At 36.8% G+C, this 27,724-nt stretch overlaps 2 protein-coding genes across 10 annotated transcripts in view; one reads left to right on the forward strand and one right to left on the reverse strand.

Moving 5' to 3' along the window:
• Positions 1-2,707, reverse strand: part of FBXO48 (F-box protein 48) — a 51,296-nt gene extending 48,589 nt beyond the window's left edge. For 2 of the 5 annotated variants that reach the window (XM_029937504.1, XM_029937500.1), the window contains exons 1-3: positions 2,618-2,707; positions 1,803-2,038; positions 403-744 (exon numbers count right to left, since the gene is read on the reverse strand). In XM_029937504.1, the coding sequence (XP_029793364.1) occupies positions 403-708 (306 nt within the window). In that variant the 5' untranslated portion in view covers positions 709-744; positions 1,803-2,038; positions 2,618-2,707. Of the gene's footprint in view, positions 1-402; positions 1,288-1,802; positions 2,039-2,400; positions 2,494-2,617 lie in introns of those variants that run through there. The other 3 variants (XM_029937501.1, XM_029937503.1, XM_029937502.1) reach the window with 3 other exon arrangements.
• Positions 2,708-3,030: 323 nt separating this feature from the next.
• The window catches only part of APLF (aprataxin and PNKP like factor), an 80,183-nt gene continuing 55,489 nt past the window's right edge, over positions 3,031-27,724 (forward strand). The window contains exons 1-3 of one of the 5 annotated variants that reach the window (XM_029936246.1): positions 3,031-3,244; positions 15,368-15,439; positions 24,078-24,250. In XM_029936246.1, coding sequence (XP_029792106.1) covers positions 3,149-3,244; positions 15,368-15,439; positions 24,078-24,250 — 341 coding nt within the window. In that variant the 5' untranslated portion in view covers positions 3,031-3,148. The remainder of the gene's footprint in view (positions 3,245-15,367; positions 15,440-24,077; positions 24,251-27,724) is intronic. The other 4 variants (XM_029936244.1, XM_029936245.1, XM_029936248.1 and 1 more) reach the window with 4 other exon arrangements.

Consider the following 27,724-nt stretch of genomic DNA (forward strand, 5'->3'; position numbering starts at 1 on the left):
TTTAAAACTAGAGAAGCTGAATGACAGGGCTGAAAAGAAGATTAAATATTTACATCGATATACACATAGACTAATACATTTGGGTGAGCGTACGTGTGTGGGTGCGGGTATGGCTGTACGTACATGTGTATACGTACAGAGTGAGCCACAGAGTTTGCTGTGAGTTTTGGAGAAGGTAGAATGAAGTAGCTAACAGAGGAATATGCCTGAATTTAGTATTTAAAAAAAACATAAAAGGATGGATGGGATGGTGCGGCTTATAGGAAAAGCTAACTGACTTCAAGGCCAAAAGCCAGCACACCCTGTATATGAAATCCTACCTCCTCCCTGCAGAAGGCAGAGTTGGCTCAAACCTATCACCATATTGTTAAGAACACTGCAGACTTCAAAGACTAAACTTACTCTCCAGGAATATCCACTCTCTAGATCGTCGTCTACTTCTCTTTGGCACACAGCTCTTAGGGTCAAGCAGTGAGGTTTCCACAAGTAGTCACTATTTCTTACTGTGTAATTCCAGCTCCTGCATGTTATGGAAGCCCTGCACAAGCTCCGGATGTCCAACTGACTGAAAATTTTTAAAGTGACTTCTGGAGGTAGCAGTTCAACAAAATTATTCTGACTCTCTTTTTTTTCCTTCTCAGCATCCACAGAATTCAGTTTTATGCCAGAAACTCTTGAATTATTGTTCCTCTTGGGGTTTTTCTGCATAGCTTGATGTTTTAGCAAATTATCCACATATGTAACCTAAAAGGCAAAGTTTAAACATGCTCAGTCTCTTCAGCTCAGACTATAGAACCTATTCTGAGCCAGATATTTTCTGAGTACGATTTAAAGAAAGTTAACTTTCTTGACTTGAGTTCTTCAATCTGTAAAATGGGGCCAATGATGCTCCTTTACTATGGTTCTTACAAGGATTAACAGGGATAATGTGTACCATTTTGCTTCATCTAAATTGTACATGGGAGGCACTCAATTCGTTACTTCCCTTCTTTTTAATTTTTTTTTGTAAATGTGTTTGTTTCTAAACATTCATGTTTCTGCTCCCAAAGAACATTATCTAAAAAAGAGAAATGATTCCCCACAGACTATAATTTGAGTTTAGTAGTAGAAAAAACCATTGTGGGAACATATTTGATTCCAAGCATTTGCTGAAAATACTTTTGAAAATGTGTATGATTCAATTCTCTTAAACTACTAAATACTTTTCTGTGGGAATTGATGTCTTGTCATTAAGTTCTTCATCTATAATTTGTGACTTAACCATACCGATGGACTTTTGTAGTTTGTATGATAGTTGTTATCTACTTGTATCTAATGGGTAGGTGCTCACAGCTGTCATAAATACTATCTGAAATAGACAAGAGGTTAAAGTCCAGGTTATAGTGACACAAAGTCTCAAATATTCAATTCAGTTATAAGATCAGTGTTTTACAAATGGCCTCTTGAAGCTATCCTACATGAATAATTATGAACTAAGAACAGTAGTCATTGAGGCCATAAAGCAACAGTAACCAGCAATTATAAACAATGTTTATAATTCAGTTAGGTATAGCATATAATTACAGACTGAAAGTCCAGTTTCAGCTAATTTCCCTAGGGTGCATGGCCTATGCTTCCAAAATCAGTTGAAAGCATGGAGCTATTTTTGCATGTCAAGACAGCTCAGATTACTCAAAATCAGTATATTCCATGTTGCACTTCCTTTTGTAATGGGGGGTGGGTTACAGTGCAGGAAGAAGGGTTTCCTAAATACTTCATTTTTAACTCAGCTAATGATTTCCCTTTCTAGACATGCTACTCACCTATGTTTCTGGACTTGTCAAGGCCACGGTTGCTCCCATTCATTTGGTTGTTTATGATCCAAATTAGCTACGGTGGTTAGAATTTTAATGTCTGTTGTTCAACAGAGAACTTCTCGAATTTTGGGGGAAGTAAGAAACCAAACTGATAGAAACAAGTTCATGAGTCAAGAGCAAATTTTTGCCAGGAACTCATGTCTCTCAACATCAGTACAAACCAAAGCCAAACTACTATATTTCTGAAAGAAAAAAAAAATAAATCTCATATTAGAAGAACGTTACTGTTGCATTTAAACATTTGTTACTTCTCCCAGAATCTCACTGGGGGAATAAAATATGTCCTCTAGTTACAGTTTTTTTTTCCCAGGAGGCAAACGAGTTTTTGAATTAAACAGTTGGGGGTGTGTGTGTCTTGGGGAGGTTCCTAAACTCCTGCTAGGCATCTTCTAAGTCCAGTTTTGCCTGGTAACTTGTAAAACTATCCCTCTACTGCCTCTTCTTCTTTATGGACCAAACTTTGATCAATTACCTCTCCAGTTAGGGAAGAGGTCGCCCCCCCTTTCAGGTGTCACAGGAAGGGAGGGATCGGGAGGCTGCTCACACCGACCCCGCAGGTGGGAAAGAATGACTCCACATCCCATCTGAGCCGCCCTCCTTGAGGATCTCCCGCAGTCTGCAGCTGCTCCAGTCGAAAGAACACAGAGCAATGACAAATACGTGACTATAACAACCGTCAGCACCGACTGTCACCGCAGCTCCAGGGGGCTGAGCTGAGGCTGCGCCGTCCAGACGTCAGCGGGAATGGAAAACCCTCCTACCTCCAGTGCCGCGGTCGCTTCTCCGGCGAATTAAATCCTTTGGAATTCGAATCCTTCGCCATACTCCCTCCAGTTCCGCCCACTGTAGTCCCGCCTTGCTGCCTCGAATTTCGCACAGGCGTAGAGAGGAGCGCGCATTGCCTTTTGGGAGTGGTAGTTTTATCTGGGCCTCTCAACTCAGCAAGAGAGGAGAAGGAGGGCGCCACGGACTACAAGGCCCGGCGTCCTCCATGACGGGTGGGCGGTGAGAAAGGGTGGTGGAGGGGGTTAAGCCGGGGCTTTTAAAAAATAATTTTGAGGCGGAGTGTCGGAGGAATCCCGGCGCGCGTCTGCGGCCGGAGAGGAGAGGCGGGGCTCGAGACGCGGCGCCAGAGCTCCTGCTGCGCCAGGCCTGGACGCACCGGAGCGGAGCCTGTGCTCCCCCTCCCCCTGCGTTTTTCCGAGGGCCTGCCTAGGTCCCGCGAGTGTCCATGGAAGGCGGAAACGGCTGCGGGGACCGTCTCCTTGCCAAGGGGTGTAGTCTTCGCCGCCATGTCCGGGGGCTTCGAGCTGCAGCCGCTGGACGGCGGCCCCCGGGTGGTGCTGGCGCCCGGGGAGACGGTGATCGGCCGCGGGCCGCTGCTGCGAGTAAGTGTGGCAGGGGGCTCGGCCGGACCCGGAGAGCCGTGCGAGGTCCAGGCTGTCTCCTGAAGCCCGGTTTCAGGCGTCCCCTGGATTTTAGAAGTTGGGGAGCAGCACGTTTTTCAGTAAAACTTTAATCAGTTTACAAACGTTTTCTAGTGTTGTCCATAATAAGCACGGACTTGTATGATCATTATTTTAATCTTATCCAGGCGTGGGCAAACTATGGCCCTGGGTCCAAATCCAGTCTGTCTTTGTATGGAGCCATGCACTAAGGATGGTTTTTAAGTTGTAAAATGTGAAATGTAAACAAACAAAAAACCTATTAGCCTTTTAGGAAGAATAATTGGCCCAAGACAAGTTTCACAAACCTTCATGGCCACACAAGCATAAAGGTTTTTAATACCAACGTGTAAAATGAGCTTGGTGGTGAAACAAGTTGATGAGAATGTCTTTGACTTTACAGTGTCAGGAGGTCATTTATACAGAACACTTTTAGATAACAGTACAGTGACATTTAATGTTTTTGTGTTGTTTGCTTTAGTGGGAGTCATCAGTGAACTCAAGGTCTTTGGTTACTTAGTACTAAGTTGTAATTGTATTTTATGGTCTACATCAATTAAAGGTTTTACACCAGGATGAATCTTCATGGAATTATCCTGGCTTAAAAAAGCCAATCCCAGAGGTTACGTATTATATGAATTCATTTACATAACATTATTGAAATTACAAAATTGTAAACTTGGAGAACAGTTTAGTGGTTGCCCGGAGTTAAAATGGAGAGGGGAGCAGGAGGAGATTGGTATGGTTATCACACAGCAACAAGAGGGATTTGTGTGGTGGTGGAAATATTTTGTGTCTTGACTGTATCAATATTAGTATCCAGTTGTGATACTGTACTACAGTGTTACAAGATGTTACCGCTGGGGGAAACTGGGGATATGGTACTAGAGATCTTTGTGTTATATCTTCCACCTATATGTGAACCTATATTTATCTTAAGAAAAAAAATTTAATTTTAGAGAAGGTTTTACAGTACAGCATCTCAAGCAAGAGTACCTTCAGGCCAAATTATTTGCTTTATGGTTTTTCTTTAATTAAAACTGATTATATACTCTTTTTTTTTAAAAGTTGATTATACTCTTAAATGAAAACCACTGTTTCTGATTCAAATTTTCCTTTTTCTGTTTTGATGGGGATTATATGACGCATTCCTTTCTGGTCGCTTTCCTCCAAGGAAATAGGGCAACGCCAGCCATCTAGTGAGTCTTCTTAAAGGCAGGTATAATCGGCTGCTTTAATTGAAAAGAGAAGAGGCCCTCAGTTGTGGGTGGGGATGGTCATGGGCTCTAGTATAGACCTTCCCTGACATCAGTTCCCCAGTTCTAAGAATGCTGAAAGTGTCCTACAAAGTTTATACAAACTAGTCAGCAACCACTCCTTGGCTTGGCAACCCTGTATTGTTCCTGCCTTTTACAGGAACCTGGTCCTACCTGGTCCCTAGGCATGTGCCAAGCACTCCTAGTTCCTGGGTATCTGCCCCCATCCGTCTCCCCCCTCCACCCCACACCTTAACTTTTAGTCTAGTACAGTGCCTAGCACATAGTGAGCCTTCAAAGTACGTGATCTCTTCCTTTTCTGTGTCTCTACTTGTCATTCTCCCAACCCTCAAAAAGAGCCTACTTGTAACTTAGATGTGAAAAGGATATAGAATTTTCAGGTGAATTTAAGCGTAACAAAGAAGCAGTGCTACCAACAGCTAAAGCTTTCAGAGCAACATTCACGATGGATTGAATGTTAGCATTTTTCCTATCTCATTGACTAATAATTTAGTAAATTCAGAAAATAGTTGAATATATTTTGTGGTCTGAATGGAGGGATGAAAGAGAAACAAGTCATTACTCTCAAGAAACTCACAGTTGCCTAAGTATGAGAGTCAGAGAAACAAGCAAGTCAGAGAAACAGCATTTGCAACTTCAGATGGGGACTGGAACCAGGCAGGCACCTGAGTGAGTGAAGTGGGAGGGTGTAGGAAAAACAACACAGGATGATGGTAAATAAATCACAGCAGTGTCATAGATGACAGCTGCCTCAGTGTTGGGAAGGCCACAAGAAAAATGACCTGTGATGTGGTCCCCTCTCTTCACCCCAGTGCCCACCTGGTAATAGTGTCCTATGGTTATTTTCAAGATTAGTAAGAAATCTGGGGGGGGAAAAAAGAGTAGTAAGAAATCTGGATTTTTAAGATATAACCTCCAACTTCTGAAAGGTCATGTTAATTAAAATTTTTGTTTCATATTATGAGCCAAAGAGAAGAGGATGTTACATGATACAGAGAGGTATAGAAAGGAACCCACAGTTAAGATGAGGGGTTAGGGAAGGCTTCCTGACCCAGTGACACTGAGTTGACTTTGGAGTGTCAGAACAGTTAGAAGTTTGGTAGGTGGAGAGTGGGTGGAAGAGAAGGAAAGGCCCTTCAGCCTAAGTGGATGTGATTTCCGGGCTCCAAGACAGAAAGTGTGTGACCTATTGGATGATTGGATAAATGCTGACCAGGCTTGTGGGATAATCACATCACATCACTCATCCCCTTTTAACTCTTACGGACTTTGCTTTTACAGTATTTATTTTTCTTCTTTAAAATAGGCTTTCTTTTTTTGAGCAGTCAATGGGAGAATTGAGTGCAAAATACAGATAGTTTTCATATACCTCTGTTCCTCACTCCACCTTACTTCACTATTGATATCTTGCACCACAGGGGTATATTCAGTGAACCTGTATTGACTTGTCATTATCATCCAAAGTCCACAGTTTAACACTAAATTTCACTCTTGGTGCGCATTCTGTGGGTTTCCACAAATGTATAATGACACGTATCAGATATTATAGAATCATACAGAATAGTTTCACTGTCCTAAAAATCCTCGATGTTCTTTCTGTTGTTTCCTCCTTTCCCAACCCCTGGCAACTATGGAAAAAGTTTTAAAAACTTTTAAAAATGTTTTTATTTTTGAGAGACAGAGAAAGACAGAGCGAGCAGGGGAGGGTCAGAGAGAGAGGGAGACACAGAATCAGAAGCAGGCTCCAGGCTCTGAGCTAGCTGTCAGCACAGAGCCTGACGTGGGGCTTGAACCCACAAACTGTGAGATCATGACCTGAGCTGAAGTCGGGCGCTTAACTGAGACACCCAGGTGCCCTAGAAATTTTACTGTCTCCAAAATTTACCTTTTCCAGAATATCATATAGTTGGAATTATACAGTATGCATGTATAGACTTTTTAAGCCTGGCTTTTTTCACTTACTAGTGGTATTTAAGGTTCCTCCATGTCTTCTCATGGCTTTTTACTGATGCGTAATATCGCAGTGGCTGAATGTTCCACAGTTTATTCATTTACCTGCTGCAGGATCTCTTGGTTACTTCTGAGTTGTGGCAATTACGAATAAAGCTGTTACAACCAGCCACATGCAAGTTTTTGTGTAGACAAAGGTTTTCAGTTCATTTGGGGAAATACCAAGGAGCTCAATTGCTGGACCACATGTTGAGTGTGTTTCGTTTTGTAAAAGCTGCCAACTGTCTGTCAATGTGGCTGTACCATTTTGTATCCCCATGAATGACTTCCTCTTGTTCCACAACTTTACCAGCATTTGGTGTTCTCAGTGTTTTGGGTTTTGGCCATTCTAATAGGTACATAGTGTATTACTTTTCATATGTACATAATGTTCATGCATATTTTACATATATTGATTTATTTCTAAATCAATCTCTCTAAATTATCTCCCATGTACTATTCAGCCTGACTATGCCATCTTCTCACATGTTTCTGTACCTTTGTGTTCCTTCCACTGGTAATTTGATTCTGTAGGTAGTATTTGGATATCTGTATTTTTAAAAGCTCTGAAGATGATTCTGTTTTGAAATCAGAGTTGAAAACCACTTCTAGACGCACTATGAATGCTTGGCACAGAGTAAGTCTTTAAGAAATGTTTGCTGAACTGAATTAAATGACTATTCAAAAACTTTAATTAATTGAAGTCTCAAGTGGAGATTTAAACTCAGTTTCATCTTCCTAACCCCTGCTTACTCATTATGTTGCCTCAGTCATATCAATGGTGAGGATGATGTTCTCACATTTGTCTGGGATTCACTTCATAAGTAGCATTGCAAGGCAGGCAGGTTGAGTGAGTTGAAATTTCAGAGGGGTCATGTCAGCCCAGTTTTATCCAATTGGCTAACGATTCAGCAATCTTGAATTAGTAGCTCAGAAAGTATTGCATTTTACTTTTTAAAATCTAAGTGATCCGTATTTCACCAGGATTGTGGATTAAATAGACGTTTGCGAGGCAACCTGATAACCTAACTACTGTTATACCATTAGTCTTATGGGAAAGTATTTCAGAAGTTTCAAAGACCATTTCATATCTAATGTTTTAATAACCTTTTAAAGAGAATTTACTGGGCTCTTGTCTAGATATCGCCTGGCAAAGATCAAATTTGTTTCTCAAACTTATCCTTTGTTAATATCAGAAAATGAACTTTGGTACATTCTAAGTACAATAATATTAAACACCTTGTGTCAACTAACTTTTGCTCTGTTGAGGAATAAGATCGACTTAGCTAACGTTGTGACAGAGTCTCAAGGTGGATTGAGCTCTGGGGAGGGTGTCTTGGACCTGGTAACTGGGAAGCACTCTAGATAAGAAAATTTTATGGTTTGTCAACAACCAGTCTCTATTTAATTTGGGTTTTAATTTTAGAGTTTATGTACTTGCCACATATACATACAAAAGATTGAGGAAGACGTTTTATGCAAATTATGCCTAAAGTAGAACCTATGCTTCTTTAGGTTTATGCATTTTCTCATCATACAGGCTTAAATCTCTACCAGATTTTTTTTTTATTTTTCTCTACTGCAGAAGTTTGAATTTGTCTATTTTTTATTTGTCTATTGTTAATAGAGCAAACTAGATAATCTTGTATGAAAGCACAGTAAGTTACAAAGTATTGTGCAAGAAAATTTTTATTATCTTAGCCTTTGGTGTCTTATTGTAATTTATATTAAAAAAACAAATCTTGCTTCTTTTCTGTTCTTATGTTTATAGGAGCCAGGCTACATGGGGATATTGTATTTATGAGATATATTATTCCTGCCTGTGATACTTAGAAATTTCTCTAGGAAAACATTTTAAGAAAAATGGACTGTTGTTGGGTTTTTAGCAAATATATATAGGCAAAAATGAAATGAAAGATAACGACTGGTCTATTTTGGGGTCCAGTAGCTTTTCTGCTTTTATTTTATTCAAGTTTTTTTATTTTTAGAATTTTGGAAATAATAAACAAATAGGTCAGAGACCTTGAGTCAAAACATCCTAGCATTTCTGCTAGTAGTGTAAGAAATCTTCATTTTGTTTGACTTCAGTAAATGTCAAAAATGAATATTTGTCAAATCACAAACAGTTCTTTTATGTTTTTATATTTTATCTTTTCTTCTAGCACAAACTTCATGTCTTAAAAATGAGACATGAAGACAAGGAGAAAGGACTTGTCCTTATCAGGAAACATTCAATTCAGAACTAGAAAATCAAAGAGAAGGCATCCACATTGTATCAGTACAAAAGACAGAGCCCTGTCCCCATTCAAGAAACAGTATGAAGAATTCAAGTAAAAATGATTTGTTCTGTAGTGTCTGAAGAAGAATTGGCATTTTAGCTGTTGTTAACAAAGGATAGGAGTGACTTCAGTATTACCCGTTAGCCCGCCTGTGCTTTAGCTCCTGCTGTCTGCTGTGCAGTATTTTTTAATACTAAAAAATATTCTTGTGCTTGAATGCTCAGATTTGGTTAGCTTCTCTGCTTTCTAATTTTCCTTCTCTGACTGGCTGAACATAAATGAGTTTGTTATTAGATGTCCAGTATTGTTGAAGTACAGGATATTAATCATAATTGCTTTTGGCTGCAAGTAACTGAGATGTGACAAACAGCAACTTAATCAAATTGATTTTTCTTTTGTAAGAGAATCTCTCGGGCAGTCAGTCCAGGGCTGGTGCAGATACGCAAGGAATGGGCTCTTCTGTGTTCCTCCTTGGTCATTCTTTGCACGTGGTTCATGCCTACAGTCCAATGGTTGTTGTACCTTGAAGTGTCCCATTTAAGCAGAAAGAAAAGAGAAAGGCAGAGGGCAAAAAAAGGTCCACGCCAGTCGAGCCTGTCTTGTTACCTTGAAGACAATAATCTTTCCAGAAGCTCCACTGTTTTAAAATGGAGATTTTGTTGTTTTGTTCAGGAATGGTGACGCCACAGACCAGGAGATAACTGACTGCCACTGAAAGGGTAATTTATGACTCACAGTTCTCAAGAGAAAGAAAGGCACACCATGCCACAGCAGGGCCACATGAGGTTGGTGATAGGCAGAAGGCAGAGAGAGCTAGGGGGACTGCAGGAAAGCCTTTCTTACAGTTTTCTCAGGAATGAATGGGCAAGGTAAGCAGGTACAGGATAGTCTAATTTGAATAATTTTTATGGGAACTCTGGGTTGCACGGTCTCTCCCTAGTTGTCTGATGCCTAGTCCTGGGGTGATTAGCAGAGCATAAGAGCCAGGTGAAGCCACAATTGTGGGTACAGGTCTTAAGCTGGTTAGTTTGCATATGAAATGTATACTTGCAGGTGAGTCATTTACTGTCTCTTAAGAATCTGATAACCCTTGGGGTAGTCCTTCCTTAGTCCAAGGTGCCAGATATTAAAACATCAGATACGGAAACTAGAAAATGTTGTTAATGCACACTCCCTCTTATATCCTTTACTAGAACTTTGGCTCTCCATAGGTACAAGGAGTTCTGGGCATTTGGATATTTTTAAATGGGTACATTGTTGGCGTAAACAGAACTGGAGTAAATGTTCACATGGAAGAAGAAATGAATAACTATTGATTAAGCAGCTAGTAGCATCTGGTACACAGTGTCACGTGAAGAACTGGCATCTAAAACCAGGTGTAGTTTAGGGGTGCCAAACTGGCTTAGTTGGTGGGATGTGTGACTCTTGATCTCAGGGTTATGAGTTCAAGCCCCACATTGGGTGTAGAGATTACTTAAAATAAAATCTTAAAGATCTTTAAAAAGGTGTACTTTAAATCATAAGTTGCAAACTCAAATGCCTTAGAGGCCAAGTATACACTAAAGAGTGAAATGTGCTCAGGGGAACATTATAGGGGGTGCTGGGGACTCAGGTGAGATGGAGGGTACATATACTTTTCAAAATTTTAAAAACAAAAAACCTGAATGATTTGTGGCCTGTTGGCTACCAGTTTGTGGTGCCCAGTCTCAATCAAAAAAGTTAAAAAAATTACTTACAACTAAATAGAGGCTTATTAGTTTCACTTAGATGACTGTAAAAATAAATTTTACTGAGATGTATTTATGTCATTTACCAATCATATACTACATTTTGTAGGTATTTGGTAATAACTTTTTTAGGTACCAACATATTTGAAATTTTAACTTTTTCACTCAACTTTTCATTTTGAAAGATTTCAGACCTACAAAAAAGTTGAAAGAATAGTACAATGAGCACTTACTATGTCTTCAGCAGGTTAATGGTTAACATTTTGCCACATTTTCTTTTTCTCTCTTAAACACATACACACACACACACACTCTCATATATATATTTTCTCATAGATGTATTATTTTCTGAACCCCTCTGAAAGTACATTGTATGGATTATGGCTCTTCATTCTTAAATATGTCAACATGTATTACCTAAAAACAGGGTCATTTTTATATAAAATGTATATATACATACCTATATATAAACTTACGTACATGTATATAAACTTATCACAGTTGACATATATAATTATGCAGTAAATTTTAATAGCCCTCTATTTAATTTTACCCAACTTTTTCAATAACGTACTTTTTAGCATTTAAGAGAAGAAAATTAGGGTCCAATCAAATGTTATCTTCTTTAATCCAGAACTATTCTATCTTTCATGGCATTCACATTTTTTAGGAGTCCAGACCAGTTTTAAAAAAATATTTTATTTAATCTTTTATTTATTTTTGAGAAAAAGAGAGAGAGAGAGACCGCATGAGCAGGGGAGGGTCAGAGAGAGAGGGAGACACAGAATCTGAAGCAGGCTTCAGGCTCTGAGTTGTCAGCACAGAGCCTGATGCAGGGCTCGAACCCACAAACCATGAGATCATGACCTGAGCTGAAGCTGGACACTCAACCGACTGAGCCACCCTGGCACCCCCAAACCAGTTGTTTTAAGGAAGGCCCATAATTTTGACTGTCTGGTTATTTCTATATAATAAGATTCAGATTAAATGTTTTGGTCTAGAATATTCCATATTTGATGTGAAATTGAAGCAGCTTATCTCAAGGCCCAGCTAGGAGTTTGTGCTGTTGTTGGTGATGTTGGGTGGTCACTTGGGGAAGGTGGTGTCTACCAGACTTCCCCAGAAAAGACACAGTTCATTCCCTTTGTGAATAATCTGTGCAATGATGCTTTGAGACTTCAGGAATATTCTTTTTCCCATCAAGCTTTCACCTGAAGGTTAACATCCATTGGACCTTTACTGAGTCAATTATTATATTTGTATGTACAGAATAGTGATTTTCTGGCTCAATCATTTCTTCTTCATTAGCTGGTATTCTTTTATGAAGAAGGGCTTTTCCTCCCAGCCCTAGCCCCAGACCCTTTCTTGAGTTCAGTGTGAACTCATGGGTCATTTTCATATTCAGTGTTTATATTCTACAGTTATCATTATTCCTATTGATATCCAAATTGTTTCCACTTTTGCTGGACCACTGAACTGCTGGATGTGAGATGTGTTTTCTTTATTTCCCACTCAAGGCATGATTATTTCTGAGGATGATATTATCTGTGCTCCACCACCCCTAGGTTCTCATTCCCTCTCTTCTCTTTTCCTGCCAGTTATTACTTGACTTGAAGCTTGATCTGCATTTGGTGTTTCTGTCCCCTCCTGCTTGTAAAGTTTGTGGTAATCTCCATCTCCTAGTTGTGCTTTAGATGTGGAATATAGGAGGTTTTATGTGTTCTATTTGTTGATCTCTGATTTTTTTGTATGGTATTGTATTTAAGTGGCTATACTTATTTGATAGGAAATTGGAATTCTTCTATTTTCACTGTTTTTTGGCTTTCTAAGATGTGAAATGTCTGACTATCAAATCAAGTTTTCAGTTAAACAGGGTAATCAATAAGTAGAACCAGTTAAGTATTTAGTACCTTTTGAAGTATGTTATGCCATTTGCCCGTACTCTCACTAGCTTCTAGCCAGTTTATCCTTCTTGAGTCTTTGGGTTTCTTTGCTTTACTATAGCCTTTCTCTTTCCACTTACACGGACCAACAGCAATTATTTTCCCCCAGTGTCAGTGTACTGCCTACTAAACCCTATCCACTTTATTGTTTGCTGTGAATAGAGAATTTTAAATTCATATAACACAGCTTGTTAGATTTGGGTATGACATTAGAATAAATGAATAAATGGAAGCCTGAAGACCTTCTGGAATTTCATTTAGGGCTTGATTTTCTCAGAATGTCTACTTCTTAAATAATCATTCTACCTTATTTCCAGTTGTTTAGTATGTTCTAGTTTAGTTACGCTAATGGTAAATAATCTAGAAAATTATATTCTATGTAATGATAATGAGGGAGGCAATACAGTGTTAAAAGCAAGACTTTCCTGTCTCTAGAATCAGATTCCTTGGTTTCAAGTCCTGGTCCTGCTGCTTATTGGCTGTGTGACTCAAAGTAGTTGCTTAGCCTCTCTACACTTAGAAAATGAAGGTAATAATGTCTTCTCCTCAGGTTTTGTGAAGACGTAAGAAGATGATAATGTGGAGCGTCTGGGTGGGTTAGTTGGCTACACGTCTGACTCTTGATTTCGGTTCAGGTTATGATCTCACAGTTCATAGGTTCAAGCCACATGTCATGCTCTGCATCTGCTTGGATTCTGTCTTCCTCCCTTTTCCCTCTCCCCCCATCTCTCTAAATAAATAAATAAATAAATAAACATTTAAAAACAAAAAAAAAACCCCACTTTTTTTCAGTATACTATAGAAATGCACAGCTTGCCATGCAGTTACACTGTTGTAGAATCATGTGTCCACTAGAGGTCATGTTATGCTTTTATAGATTTTTTTCATGCTGGGGTCCAGAAAGCCTACTTCATAGAAAGACTGAAATAGGAAAGGTCCATTATTGCTTCCTGCAAAAATATGGTTTGAAAAATAAAGAAACCCAAGCTGCACTATTACAGGAACCATCATTGCTTGCCATAGTTTTATATTTGGCAGTCTGTTACTCAGTTGGTTAGAAAAGCAATTTGTATTATTGAATTTAACAGTGAAGTCTTACTACCCAAGTTAGAATTAGCAATTTCTTACTCCCTGACAGAGTAATTTTCACTTCTTGAAACTATTTCTGAATGATTTTTTTTTCATGCATGCAAAAGCAAAGGGCTTTATTACGGGTTTAGGCTTGCCGGGCCTACACTCGGGCTCACAGACTTTACCAATGCAGTGGATCCGTGCTGAGAGCCCTGAATGATTTTATGTAGATGTAGAGGCATATATGACTCTTTTTCTCACATATTTATTTTTATTAATGAATATGGATTTATAAGCTGCCAACTCAAGGAGTGGCTTACATAAGTTACTTAAATTCTCTAGACTTTGAGTTTCCAAATTCACAACATGTGAATAATAGCTTTGACAGTATTATGGTGAATCTCAAGATTTAAGTGAAAGTTTATGCAAGTGATAAGTCATTTTTATAAATGGTAAAGTGCGTTATCAGGTAACTACTGTTTTTGGCCCATAAGGCACATTATGGGAAAGAATATAGGAACCTCCAAATTTCCTCTCCCCTTTCTGATCAATTATTAGTTTATATTTACTTTTCTGAACTAGTCATTGTGACTAATAGTGTATATATTTTAGATGGGCTACCTTTAAGATACTTTATTTTAGAAAATGTTCTAAAAATCAACTGTAGCTATCAAAAATTCACATGTGTGGAATTCATTCCACTGGGATGCTTGATGTTACTACTTTTATATAGTCATAGTCTTACATGTGGAAGTGCTCTCTGGCTAAAAAAGATTCCTGGCACATTGACATTTTTGCAAGTTTTTACAGGACTAATGGGTTTAATTGAACTGGACATTGTTATAGATGGTTTTTACTGATCATTTTGATCCTGATATGGATAGTATCAGAGTTGAAGTGATAGAGATACTAAGTTAATCAAGAGATGGGCCAAATAATTATGATAAGTAAAGTTGGTGCTTGAAATGTTTTCATTATGTATAAACCACAAATAACAAAGGCAGTTCTTAACTATCAAGTCTATAGCCCTGCAGGGAAGGCTCAGTAGGCAATTTCAGGATTTAAAGTACAAGCCATTTTTAAAGTTTGGTTTGCAGAAGTGCTTGTAACTAGAGCATGTTGGCTCAAAAGAGGAAACAAATATGTGTATTATACCTTTTTATGTTAACATGTGTATATATTGTATTATACACATACACACATATAAAAGTTAATCTCTTCTTCACGGTAAATATTTGGTTTATACCACTTCCCCTCCCACCTTCCTGTTTTCTTAACTACTGCTGATGGCCCCAGAGCTCCAATGCAGGCTGGCCTGACCCCAAATCTTGTCATCACACCTTTATATTTACCAGACTGCTGCTCTTTAAAAACTTTGTCATTATAACATGCTACATATTTCTTGTGTTTCAGAAGTTTCCTAAGAATTACACATTGTATAGATTTTTTTTCTCATTTTATAAATTTTATTGAAGAGAATCTCCACTAAATGTCTATCTTGAGTGGAAGCCATCATGAAAGATTTTCGGATGTGTTAGATTTCAAGCTGAGTCTCTGCTCTGCCATTTATCCTTCCTTACCTTGGTCAGGTCCCTTAACGTTTTGAGTTGTTTTGTTATCTGTTCAGCGAGACAATCATTTTAATACACAGTTGCCGAATGAATATTTCATATCTAGCCTATTAATTTCAGAAACATTGCTGTGGGCTTTTGTTGTTCTTGTTACTGTTGTTTTTTTATGGAGGTAGCTGCATTAGAAATGTTTATTTTTCCCCCTGTAGATAACAGACAAGAGAGTATCCAGAAGACATGCAATTCTTGAGGTGGTCGGTGGTCAGCTTCGAATCAAACCGGTAAGTATGTTATTCATGACTCATTAAAAAATTTTTTTTAGCATTTATTAATTTTTGAGAGACAGAGTGTGAATGAGGGCGGGGGCAGAGAGAGAGGGAGACACAGAATCCGAAGCAGGCTCCGGGTTTCGAGCTGTCACCACAGAGCCCGATGCAGAGCTCAAACCCACGGACCGGATCATGAGATCATGACCTGAGCCAGAGTAGGTCGCCCAACTGATTGAGCCACCCAGGTGCTCCTATTGATGACTCATTTTAACTCTTTGTCTCACCTTTTTCCAGATCCTCGTGAGAGGGGCTTATTTTCTAAGGTTATGCAAAGAGAGAATTAATGTCAGAATATATCCTTCTTATTTTTAGAGGAAAATTGGGAGATAAAGATCTAAACTATTTAAAGTATTTTTTCCCCATAAGGTAGTGCTACATTTACATAGTTAGAATTTTAGTGAAAGATGACTACCATTTCATGTATAAATTTGGATTTTGTTCATAACTGGATATTACAAATAAGATCCTATAAGAAAGGCCATACCTATGTAATGGTTATTTTTGGGGGGTGGCATAGTGACCAAAGTCACTTAAATGATACAGGATTGGGGACACCGATGGCTCAGTTAGTTAAGCATCTGACTCTTGATTTTGGCTCAGATCATGATCACACAGTGTGACAATGTGTAGCCTGCTTGGAATTCTCCCTCTTCCCCTCTCTTTATCCTTCCCCTGCTTGTCCTCTCTCTCTCTCAAAATAAAGAAATAAACTTTAAATAAATGTTACAGTATTGCATTTTAATAGATTTTTATATCTGTGTGTAGAATTGAGTATTTCTAAAATTTAGATCTTGTTATTTAGGGTTGTATTTTAATTTGAAAGTTCCTGTTGAGGGCTAAAATTTTAACTGCTTGCTTTATAGTTAAGTATTGATATATTGTAGGGATATCAGTTTCTGATATTTTATTTGAACAGTTAGTTGTGTAGAATAATAACAAATGTGTATGAGGGTCCATCTATTTTGGACTACATGCTCTGGTAGTAAAGTTATTATGGCATGAAATTATATAAATTATATGTAATATATGAATAAATATATATAACATAATAAGGTATATATAATATATAACACAATATAAAATTAATTTATAACATTTTAAACCTAGATGTATTTTCATCTTATATATGCAATTGCCTTTTGTATCATTAGTGCTTTCTTTTACACATAAAGTACTTTTATTAACCTATGTTGAACTATCTAGAGTGACAAATGCCCATGAATTTCTTTTCATTTAATGTTTATTTATTTATTTTGAGAAAGAGAGAGAGAGAACAAGTAGGGAAGGAGCAGAGAGAGGGAGGGAGAATCTCAAGCAGGCTACAAGCTGTCAGCCCATCTCACAAACCGTGTGATCATGACCTGAGCCAAAGTTGGATGCTTAACTGACTAAGCCACTCAGGGCAACCCCCTCCTGCCTTTTTTTAATGTTTATTTTTGAGTGAGAGAGAGAGTATGAGCAAGGGAGGGGCAGAGAGATAGAGAGGGACAGAAGATCCAAAGTGGGCTCTGTGCTGAAAGCAGACAGCTTCATGCAGGACTTGAACTCACGAACTATGAGTTTAAGACCCGCACCTAAGTCAGATGCTTAACTGACGGAGCCACCCAGGTGCCTCGAGTTAAACTTTATTTTTTGTGAAGTGAGTCAGATTTCTGCAATTTTCCATTAAAAGAAGGTATCTTTTAAAAAGCATTCTTTATCTTTACCTGATGTTTAATTAGATTGTACTTCTATAAAACAATTATTTGAAGTCAACAAGTGTTGACTTCTGAGTTCCAAACTTTGGTAGATACTAGAAGCTAGAGGAAAAAATTCCTCATTAGGTTATAGATATAAAACTAAAATTTGATATAATAAGGTTTATTTAAATTATACTTTTGTTTCTATTTATCTTTTAAATATTATTAGTATAATTTATGAACTTTGTAGTAAATGTGACCTTATATACATGGGAGAAAGATAAATATTTATTACCTTTTTCTTGGTAGCATTGTTTTTATTTTTATTTATTTTTATTTCATTTTTTTTGAGAGAGTGCGAGCTGGGGAGGGTCAGAGAGAGAGGGACATACAGAGGTAGCATTGTTTTTGACAGTTTAGAGTATCAGGGCCCTCTGGAGAATGCCTAATTTTACAAAGTCAGCAAGTTGTCAAGTGGGAATTAGAACTTGGGTTGTTTGAACCCTGTGCACTGTTTTTTTTTTTTTTCATTATATTTCCCAAGTCAGGATTCTTTTGCCATTTGATAGTCTCTTTAAAAAAATTTCTTGAAGACTGTTGATTTTCTCACAAGATATTTTGGTGCCTTCAGTTGAATAGAATTTTACAACTCAAAGCACCCTTAGATTCAGTTTCATGTGTGTGGGAATTTGATTTGGGCCAGAGCTGGCACTGCATATCAGCAGAGATGGGGATTTTTCATTAATAAATGGTACTGGGGAAGTTTGTTATTTGTGTAGGGGAAAATCATTACACCCCGTACCTCAAACCATACACACAAATCAGTTTTAGGTGGCTTAAATGTGAAAGTCTAAACTGTAAAACTGTTAGATGATATAGAAAAAAACCTTTGTGACTTTAGAGTAGAGAATTTTTAAAATAGCTATAAGAAGAAAGATTTTAAAAAATCAATTACAGTAAAATTAAAAACATTTGCTTATCAAGACACTACAATGAAAATGAAAAACATAACATGGAGAAGTTATTTAAAACACAAGTAATTGACAAAGGAATTGTGTGACAAGTAATTGACAAAGGGATGGTATCCAAAATGTATAGCAAATGCCTTCAGTAAATGAGAAAAAGATAAACAATTCAATTGAAAAATGGGCTGAAGACTTGAATGGCACATTATAGAATTCGAAATCTGACTGTTCAGTAAACATGAGAAAGGTATTTAGCCTTCTTATTAAGCAGAGAAATGTAAGAAAACTGCAGTGAGATACCATCGCACACCGAAAGATTGGCAGAAATGAAAAGTCTAACAATTTCAAGTGTAGAAGATGTAGAACAAGTAGAATAGTTATAAACTTTGAGTGGGAGCTTAAACTTTGAAGAATAGCTTGACATTATTTCCTAAAGATGAAAGCATGTATTCCCTACAAGCGGAGCTCACACACACACACACACACACACACACACACACAGATGTTTACAAGAACCTGAGGAGCAAAATTATTTATATAATAGCAAGAAACTAGACACAACATAAATTTCCATTGACAATGGAATTGATAAATATATTGTGATATATTCATTTAATGAACTACACTACAACAGTGAAGATAAATTAGAGTGAAGGCATGAAAAAATATGGATTAGAATCAGGAACATGACACTGAATGATAAAAGCAACATTGAAAGAATATATACAGTATAGTTTCATTTATATAAAATTAAAAATTCAACAAAATAAACATATTCATGGTCATAAACTTGGGTGCTAAAGTCAAAGAACATTAGGAAAATGATAGATACAACAGTCAGTATAATAATTACCTTCCAGTGAACTAAGAAGAGAATGGATAGGGAAAGACTCAGAAGGGACATTGAAAGTTAATATTCTTTTTCTGAAACTGGGTGGTTAATCCACACATAATATCTAAAATGTATTGTGTCTTTAAAAATTACGATGGAACACTTGGGACATGAAGAAGGTGTGGTGAGTAGTGCAGGCCTGTGCAACGACTTCTGTCATGTCAAACTACCGAACACTGAAAGACATTAGAAAACTGTGCTTATTTTTGAGGAAGTGCACAACTCCGGTACTAGAATGTGATTTAGAACAGTATTTAATTGGGCTTTGAATTTTATTCCAAGAATTATTTATACCATACCAGTTGAAGGAAAGTTGTTTCTTGGACTTTGTGATATACATATCAGTCCTTTGCTTTATATAATGCTTGATTTCTTGTTTACATTGACATAGTTGGAACAAAATGCCTGTCTCCTTGAAATAAATGTATTGGTTTATTCAGCTGATTAATGCAGCTGTACTGTCAAGGTGCGATTTAGAGAAATTCAGAGAAATTCTAAGCTGACCATAATTGTTAAGAGAAGTGTTAAGGTCTTGAAAATAAAGAGATGGCCAAGTAACTTTTAATTCATTCATTTAATCTTAACATGTGCTAAATATCATTTACCTTCTAGTCCGTCACAAATTGATCTATTAAAACAGTTTATATATACAACTGAAATAAAATTTTGAGAGATTAAGTCTTAGTTTAAAAAGTTTTTGTAAAATTGTGTAAATGAATTATAGCAAATGCTTTATTATGATTCCTTCTGTATGCTGTATACTCCAAATTATGTTTAAGTGATTAAATATTTTTCTACTTTCCTTCAAATTAGAAATCCAGTCAAATAGAAACGTAGCTTTCACAATGATGGGTGAATGCAATTAAGGCAATTACTAATTTGTGCTTTTAAATTGGATGAATTTGTCTTTTTTTTCCCCTCTAATATTTCCTTTTTAAAAGACTATCTCTCAGCAGTTCTTGGAAATCGTGCATGAGGAGATAATGTTAGCTCATAGGAGATGATGTTAACTTATTTGTGAGTCATTTAAATTTAATCTCCAGCCTGGTATCAGCAGGGAGAAAATGTATTATAAAGACAAAACGACAGTTTTCTCTATAAATGACTGTATCACCAGTAGTTAGATATGTCCTCCGGGTAAATTCATAGCTGTCAATGCTTTTATTTCATTTTAATAAAATCTTACTCTTTTTGGTTCTTGGATGATTGAGGGGGTAGTTCTATAAGTACATATAAATTGCAAAAGATTATAGTTTTTGCCATTTGGTATTAATCCTCAAAATATCCATCTTTGGGTGACGATGGTTTTTTTCTTTTGTGCAATAAAATTACTGAGTTGTGATTGTTTTTCTTCCTGTTAAATTATGAGTGTACTTGGAAAATAGCTATAAAATGCTACAATAGCTTTTCCACAGCTCATTTTGTAAAAAAGAGAAAGAAGGAAAGAAAAGAAAAACAGTGCTTCCCAAATAAAAATAAAATAATTCAAAATGAGAGGGACTTTTTTGAGGGGTGTACACAGTAATCTTTCTTTAATGTTTATGATAATTTCAAGAGAAAGCTGTGGAAAACTGCTTTGTATTTTAGTTCCATTTCTTCAGGGATAATGCATCCTTTGTACCACTTCTAAATTTATAGCATAATATATTTAAATTTGCACTTATAATCCCATGGATATGTTAAAAGACACTTACTAAAAATATGCTTCTCATATAGGTAGCTCATATCTTTTATTCACTGTGAGTTTGGCTTTGCCAGTATTTTGCCTGCACTTATCTGCTTTTAGAATCAAGGGAAACTTAGCCTTATTAAAGGAATTGGAGCGCTTTCCATCCTTTTCTGAGCTCAGGAAGACTTTGAATATTCAGAAAAAGTTTTAATTCATTTGGATCTGGTTTGGAGAGAGGTTAGAAGGATTTTTAATTACTGATTGCATTTTTAAAACATTATAGGTCTAACCCAAAAAGACACACACACACACACACACACACACACACACACACACACACACATGCTTCCTTGCTTGCTTGCTTGCTTGGTTTTTTTTTTTTTTTTTTGTCAGTTGGCGTATATCCTGAAAGATAATTGTCAGTTTTGGCCATATTTACAAATATATTGGCATGAAGTATTCGTAGTATTCTACTAAGTTTTATGTGTACTTAATGTCATTGTTTTTATTCCAAAATGTATGTGTGTGTGTGGTGTGTATGTGTATCTTCTCCCTTCTTGTTCATTAATATTACTAGATTTTTGTCTACTTTATAACTCTTAAAAAACTATCATTTGTTTTGGACTTCATGTCTGTGTAGCTTTTTAGTTGAAGTATATGTTGTTTGACATATCAAAAAAGTCAGTTGAGTGTCTGACTTTTAAAAAAATTTTTTTAAATGCTTATTCATTTTTTTTTTGAGAGAGAGAGACAGTGTGAGACACAGTACAAGTAGGGGAGGGGCAGAGAGGGGGAGACACAGAATCCGAAGCAAGCTCCAAGCTCTGAGCTGTTAGCACAGAGCCCAGCACTGGGCTTGAACTCAGAAACCTGTGAGCTGTGAGATCATGACCTGAAATAAAGTCAACTGCTTAACCGACTGAGCCACCCAGGCACCCTGAGGGTCTGACCCTTGATTTTGGCTCAAATCATGATCTCAGGGTTGTGGGATTGAGCTCTGTGCTGAGCATGGAGCCTGCTTAAGATTCTTTCTCCCTCTGCCCGGCTCATGTGCACATACCCTCTCTCTCAAAAAAAAAAAAAAAAAAAAAAGCCATTGAAAAAGTTATTCAATAAGTAATATTTATTTAGGCTTAAGCTTTAGGACCAAATATTAGATTTCTTGGAATGCCATTTTTTTCTGGGCTCTGGAATCCCCATATGAACAATTTTAGGGAAAGAAAAAGTGATCATGGACCACATAAATTGATGCACTTTCTCTATGACTGGATTCGCTAAATACCTAATATTTAACCATTTGAAATTTAAACATTAAGTGCATATCAACAGTAAGCAAATTATGGAAAGACTTCAAATGTCCATCGACTGATGAATGGATAAAGATGTGATATATATATATATATATATCTCAAACACATATATATAACATATATGTATTAGAATATTACTCAACAATTGAAAAGAATGGAGTCTTGCCATTTGCAACCATATGGATAGAACTATAATGTATTATGCTAAGTGAAATAAGTCAGAGAAAGATAGATATCATATGATTTCACTCATATGTAGAATTTAAGAAACAAAACAGATGAATATAGGAGAAGGGAAGGAAAACTAAGATAAAAACAGAGAGGGAAGCAAACCATAAGTGACTCTTAAGTCCAGAGAACAAAGTAAGGGTTGTTGGTGGGGTGTTGGGTGGGGGGATGGACTAAATGGGTGATGGGCATTAAGGAGGGCACTTGTTGGGATGAGCACTAAAGTGGTAAATTCTACTCCTGAAACCATTATTACACTATATGTTAACTATCTGGGGTTTAAATTAAAAACAAACAAATTTTAAATAAAATTTAAAAATGTTAACTGCATTCAACTGAGTAAAAAATGCTGAACATGAATGGGTTTTTTTTGACTTTGGGTTTGTGATGCCTTATTAAAGGAGTGTAATTAGTTTCCTTTTTCAGAAAGTATTTTACCTTTTCTACTTTTAGAATATTATGACTTTGTATTCAACATCTTAGCCTTTGAAAATTTAGAACTATGTTATTTAGTGTTTTGAGATTCATCTGAAAGTTTAAAATACTAATGAATAAGAGTATGGTCTTACCTTAGCCTATTAGAAGCAAACCTCATTTATAGAGTATTTGGGGTTCAGGCAAAGCTGTGGACATTTCTGTCCTGCCTCTCATCCTTGCTACTTAACATCCCTGACTAAATACCCTGACTAAATACCTCGTGACCGTGGTATACTCAAGAAAGCGGAGGCTTCAGTTAAAAGTCTGAGGAGTAATGGGAAACAATTTCCAAGCCCAGCAGTGTGCATGAGCTCAGAATCTGGTGCTTTGTCCTTGCTCAAAAACCCTAGCCATGAGTCAGAGCCACTTTGAGAGGTAAATTAGGGGTGGTTGGTACTGTAATGAAAGATTTCTAAACATTAAGTTTAAATTATAACTTGATTTTTAAAACTGAAGCATTCACAACTCTTCTTAGCAGTACGGGGTTGCATACATAGGGTGTTACATTGCATGTCTATTCTTATAAAGTCTGGTATATAGTTTGTAAAATAACTCTAACCTGTAAAATAATTGCCTACCAAATTTGTATAGTCTCTGTTCAATTTCTGCCTCTAATCTTTATCTCCACATTTTATTTCACAACATTCTTTTAACATATTTAAAAGAAATAGAAACGTTTTCAATTGCATATCCACATAGGAGGGACCTATGGCTAGATCATCATGAAATTAAATTGCCAGAACTAGATAAATTATATTCATTCTAGCTTTCAAAGTTTTTTTTTTTTTAATTTGGGCATGTAGGCAACAATGCTTATTTATTTATTTTTGGCAGCTCTTGTTTACTGTATTAGTTTATATTAGAAAACTCAGGAGCAAAAACAAACAAAACAAGCTATGTTGTTTGCTTGAGCGACTTGATCAAAGTCTCTTCATATTAGCTCATTTTTTAATCATAGTAAGAAACTACTGGGAGAAAATAAGTGTAAAAGAAGCTAGCCATTTCCAAGGGATTAGTGAATTACGAATGTGAAAGTTGGGGGACTCAGTTTCTGTACTGAGAATTATTTTTCATTTCTCTTTCCAATGTCTGATTGTCCCTCTTAAGCAAGGTAGATGTATCTTTTAACCAGGTGATTGAAAACTTTGCTCTTTCTTTGATTCCTAGTAAAATGGGAGGTATATTTTAGCTTTTTCCTTGTTTATGTATAGATAATAATTATGGTACTTAGAGGTGCCAAATTTATTAGACTTTTAAGTCTAAGTTTGTACTGAAATTGTTTTCATACTGAAATTTTGGATCAGTTTGTATTTAGTTGTATTTTTTTCATAATTTAGAGTTATTTCACTATATTCTTTTTTATTTGTTAGATACACACAAATCCATGTTTTTATCAGTCTTCTGAGAAGAGCCAGCTCTTACCATTGAAGAGAAATCTTTGGTGCTGGTTGAATCCTGGAGACAGTTTTTCTTTGCTAGTCGACAAGTACATTTTTTGTGTTTTCTCTACACACTCTGAAACAGAAATGGAATGTACTTTAAGGTAAGATTGCCTGATGAAATTAAGTAATGGTGTTTGTAACCTAATTCCTCAGCCATCCACAAATGCTTTAGTAGAAACCATATTAGGATTAAACTGTGTTGGCAATATAGGAGTTACATGGTATGTGTGTGTGTGTGTGTGTTTCTCTAGAAAACATTTGACATTGGAAACATGCCTCAATAGTGATCACTCACTTACATAGTGTCTTTTGCCAGTGTTTCCCAATGTTTCAGATGGTTTTCCATTTAATAGTAACTAGGATAGTTAATTTGAAACCAACTACATTTTCTTAATCTTTTTCTTTTAGCTTTTGAAATTTTATTAATGTATTAACCTCTGGCTTAGATTACACTTATAGAACTCCTTTTTCTTATAAAAATAACAGAAATTTGGGGAGCCTGGGTGCTCTTGATTTTGTCTCAGGTCATGATCCCAGTGTTGTAGGATCGAGCTCCACATTGGGCTTCATGCTCAGCATGGAGCCTGGTTAAGATTTTCTCTCTCTCTCTCTCTCTCTCTCTCTCTCTCTCTCTCTCTCTCTCTCTCTCTCTCAGGGGGCTGGGTGGCTTGGTTGGTTAAGTGTCTGATTCTTGATTTTGGCTCAGATCATGATCTCTCGATTTGTGAATTCAAGCCCTGAGTAGAGCTCCATGCTGACAGCTGAGAGTCCAGGGCCTCCTTGGGGTTCTTTCTCTTCTTTATTCTCTGTTCCTCCCCTGCTTGTGCTCTCTCTCTCTCAAAATAAGTAAATACATTTTAAAAGAAAATAGATTCTCTCTCTCCCTCTGCCCCTCCCCCAGCTCTTTCACTCTCTAAAAAAAGGGAAAAACCCCAGAAAATATAGAATGGAGAAACTGAGGAAATGAGGTATTATAATAAGCATCTGATGTAAGTTAAAAGTAAAACACTAGTTTTCTTGAGACAGTCATTCGCAGATTATTTACCTGTTTCAGCTTTTATAGACTACATAAACTGGACTTATAGAAGTAGGTGGACAAAAGTATATAGTGTTTTGTGATTCGTGTAAATAAACTTAAAAAAATCAATAACAATAAAACAGAAAAATCACCCAAAATTTAAAATTAAACAGCACACTTCTGAAAAACTCACAGGTCTAAGATAAATCCCAAGGGAAAATTAAAAAACATTTTGGGGGTGCCTGGGTCAGTTAAGTGTCAGACTCTCGGTTTTGGCTCAGGTCATGATCTCATGATTCGAGAGTTTGAGCCTTATGGTGGGCTCCAACCTGACTGTGCAGATGGACCCTGCTTGGGATTCTCTTTTTCTCCCTTTCTTCCTGCTGCTCCCCTGCATATGCACACACACACTCTCTCTTTCTCAAACATAAATACACTTAAAAAAAAAAAAAGATTCTGAACAACTACCGAAAATAGCATAAAAATTTGTGAGATGAAGCTAAAGTTGTCCTTAGAGGGAAATCTTATTAAATGCCTGTATTAGAAGAGAAGAAACCTATAAAACCAATGATTTGTGCTTCTACATAAAAAGATAGGCAGACAGCAGCAAATTATTGCCAAAGCAGATAGAAAAAAAGGAAATAAAAGTAAGGCTAGAAGTCATTGAAATAAAATAGACAAATAAAGAAAATCGACAAAACCAAAAATTGGTTCTTTAAAAAGATTAATAAAATTGGTAAACTTAGGCTTCCCAAGAAAAAATACAAATTATTAATATCAGAAATAGAATAAATATATCACTAGTGATTTTACAGACCTTAAATGAGTAATGAAATATTATATAAAACTTTATTCCAGTAAATTTGACAGCCTAAATGAATGGATACATTCCTGGGAAAACCTAATTTGCCAAACTAATTTACCAAATTTACCAAAACTAATATAGGAAGAGATAGAAAATCTAATGAATTTTATATTTTTTAAAGAAATTGTGTTCACAATTTAAATTCATAATTTAAGAATTTTCCACAAGAAACATCACTAGTGAGTTCTGTGAACTTTTAAGAAAGAAATACCAATATTATACCATTTTTTCCCAAATAGAAGATGGGATACTTTCTTAGTTATTGTAGGAAGCTTCCATAATCCTGATACCAAAATCAGACAATAACATTATAAGAAAACTAGATCAATATTCCTCATGAAAATATAGAGAAGTCAAATTCAGCAATTTGGGTGATTTTTCTATTTTATGGTACTATACCATAACCAAGTAGAATTTGAGGAATGCAAGGTGGATTTATCAGATAAAAATCAATGCATTTCACTGTAGCAGATTGAAGAATTGTCATTTCAATTAATGCTTAAGAATAGTTGTGACACAAAAACAGACACATAGATCAATGGAATAGAATAGAGAACCCAGAACTGGGCCCACAAATGTACAGCCAATTAATTTTTGATAAAACAGGAAAGAGTATCCAATGGAAAAAAGACTACCTCTTTAGCAGATGGTGCTGGGAGAACTGGACAGCAACATGCAGAAGAATGAAACTAGACCAGTCTCTTACACCATACACAAAAGTAAACTCAAAATGGCTGGAGGACCTGAATGTGAGACAGGAAACCATCAAAACCCTCGAGGAGAAAGTAGGAAAAAAACCTCCTTGACCTCAACTGTAGCAATTTTCTACTGGACATATCCCCTTGGCAAGAGAAATGAAAGCAAAAATGAACTCTTGGGACCTCATCAAGATAAAGGGCTTCTGCACTGTAAAGGAAACAATCAAGAAAACTAATAGGGAGGCGATGGAATGGGAAAAGATAGTTGCAAATGACATATCAGATAAAGGGCTAGTATCCAAAATCTACACGGAACTCACCAAACTCCACACCCGAAAGAGAATAACCCAGTGAAGAAATGGGCAGAAGACATAAACAGACACTTCTCCAAAGAGGACATCCAGATGGCCTACAGGCACATGAAATGATGCTTAACATCATTCATCAGGGAAATACAAATCAAAACCACACTGAGTTACCACCTCATGCCAGTCAGAGTGGCTAAAATGAAAAAAATCAAGAGACTATAGATGCTGGCGAGGATGTGGAGAAACGGCCATCCCTCCTACACTGTTGGTGGGAATGTAAACTGGTGCAGCTGCTCTGGAAAACATTGTGGAGATTCCTCAAAAAACTATCAACAGAACTCCCCTATGACCCAGCAATAGCACTGCTAGGAATTTACCCAAGGGATACGGAAGTGCACATGTACCCCAATGCTCATAGCAGCACTGTCAACAATAGCCAAATCATGGAAAGAGCCTAAATATCCATCACCTGATGAATGGATCAAGAAGATGAGGTGCATATATACAATGGAGTATTACATGGCAATGAGAAAGAATGAAATCTGGCCGTTTGTAGCAAAATGGATGGACCTCGAGGGTGTCATGCTAAGCGAAATAAGTCAGGTGGAGAAGGACAGATACCACATGTTTGCACTCATAGGTCTAACAGGAGAACCCTAATGGAGGAACATGGGGAAGGGAAGGGG

Source organism: Suricata suricatta, chromosome 4, assembly GCF_006229205.1.
Source record: "Suricata suricatta isolate VVHF042 chromosome 4, meerkat_22Aug2017_6uvM2_HiC, whole genome shotgun sequence".
Classification (NCBI taxonomy): domain Eukaryota; kingdom Metazoa; phylum Chordata; class Mammalia; order Carnivora; family Herpestidae; genus Suricata; species Suricata suricatta.